The sequence below is a fragment of the Olea europaea genome, unplaced genomic scaffold, assembly GCF_002742605.1.
Source record: "Olea europaea var. sylvestris unplaced genomic scaffold, O_europaea_v1 scaffold27475, whole genome shotgun sequence".
NCBI classification, from domain to species: domain Eukaryota; kingdom Viridiplantae; phylum Streptophyta; class Magnoliopsida; order Lamiales; family Oleaceae; genus Olea; species Olea europaea.
Genome location: NW_019245913.1, coordinates 1 through 1482, shown reverse-complemented (window position 1 = coordinate 1482; position 1482 = coordinate 1). Strand labels below are relative to the sequence as shown.

Here is a 1482-nt window from a genome sequence, read left to right as displayed (position 1 = left end):
GCATTGGATGAGTTTCTACCAACTTACCTGGCCAACCCACTGTCTAAGACCTACAATGTGCTCCCGGACTTGCTCAGGAGTAAACAATTCTGTCAGTGACACTCCCTTTATGTTTGGCTTCCCAGACTTGGAGGCGTTTTCGGAAGGTAGAGACGTATTTTCTTGTTTACCCTGGTCCAATTCCTTCTCAATCTTAATGGCCTCCAGATCCTTCATTACAACAGAATTCTCCGATTTGATACTAGAGTCTTCAGTATCCTGGAGGTGGGTATCATCCATATTTTCATTTTTCATCTCAACACTTTCAGGACTTCCGTGTTTACTTACAGGAATTTCCATCTCTACTTTGGGAACTTCCGGTTCCATTGTCACACGAGGATTAACATGTTCAATATGCTGCGCATCCTCGAGGGAATGAGGTTCATTTATGCTCGGAACTGGTATAGCAGAACTCTCACTCTCAGACACAAGAGGTTGGGAGGCTTGTTCCATCTTTAGGCGTTTAAAATTAGGCTGTAAATCTTCTGGAGTTTCGGCAATAGCTGGACTCCTATTGCGTGTCGACATACCCATAATTTCACTGGTATTATAGGACTTACAAGATCCATTAACTGAACTTGGCAGACCAGAAACCAGATCAGGGCGACCATATGCCTTTAGATATGACCTCACATAATTTTTTACAGGAATGCAAACCGGGCAACTTGTATCCCTACAATGCCTGTGATGATTAACCAGAACTTTTGTAGCACGACAGCGAGTATATGGACATTGAAATACACTGCATTGTTCCATATGCTTCAACAGTTTCTGAACATTTACGCAATTAGGATCACATTTCCCTTCTGAAGCGGGACATCGACGAGCATGCCTCAAAAGCAACAGCCATTTCTGTTGATTCTTGAACTGTAGTTCACGATTAAGGTTACCAGATCTGCACCCAGCACCACTGACATTTGGAGGTTCTGCTGTCTTGGAATCATCGGGTTCACCAATGATTGATTCCTCTGAGGATAGATTATTTCGCTCAGCTACATCCTGCCCCGGTATTCTCTGACAAAACTCCTCAGGCACAATTTGATCCTGAAGAAGTTTCCCAGCCATATGAGACCCATCATGAGTCTTGGGATGTGACAAATCATGCAGTGTTGAATCTAATTGAACACTACCAGAAAAACCACTAAAACCACTTTGAGAATTAGGAGAAAATTGATGCGAATGCGAAAATTGTTGCATGTGCTCAGAAGTTTGAGCTATAGATGAACAGATATCATGCGAATAAGACGGGTGTGAAAGGAACTGAGAACTTCTACAATGGTCTTCCATAGAATTTTTTGTTAACTGATTCTGCGTATCAGAATATTGGAATTGCTCAGAGACGGATGAGTGTGGATTTTCATCATAGTGTTCTGTTCCAGGCTCGGGCTTCACTTTAGAACCTATATCAGATGGCAGCTGAGACTCTGAAAAGGCATCATTCTT

At 42.5% G+C, this 1482-nt stretch overlaps 1 protein-coding gene across 1 annotated transcript; it reads right to left on the bottom strand.

The window, feature by feature from the left end:
• Positions 1-12: 12 nt before the first annotated feature.
• Positions 13-1476, bottom strand: LOC111383743 (histone acetyltransferase HAC1-like). The gene has a single exon (XM_023007885.1). It carries the CDS (start codon positions 1324-1326, stop codon positions 16-18), a length of 1311 nt encoding a protein of 436 aa, XP_022863653.1. The 5' UTR covers positions 1327-1476; the 3' UTR covers positions 13-15.
• Between the last annotated feature and the right edge of the window lie 6 nt (positions 1477-1482).

What these genes read in the sequence shown, in the direction of transcription:
- LOC111383743 (XM_023007885.1), bottom strand. Translation starts at nt 1,326, where the DNA reads ATGGAAGACCATTGTAGAAGTTCTCAGTTCCTTTCACACCCGTCTTAT.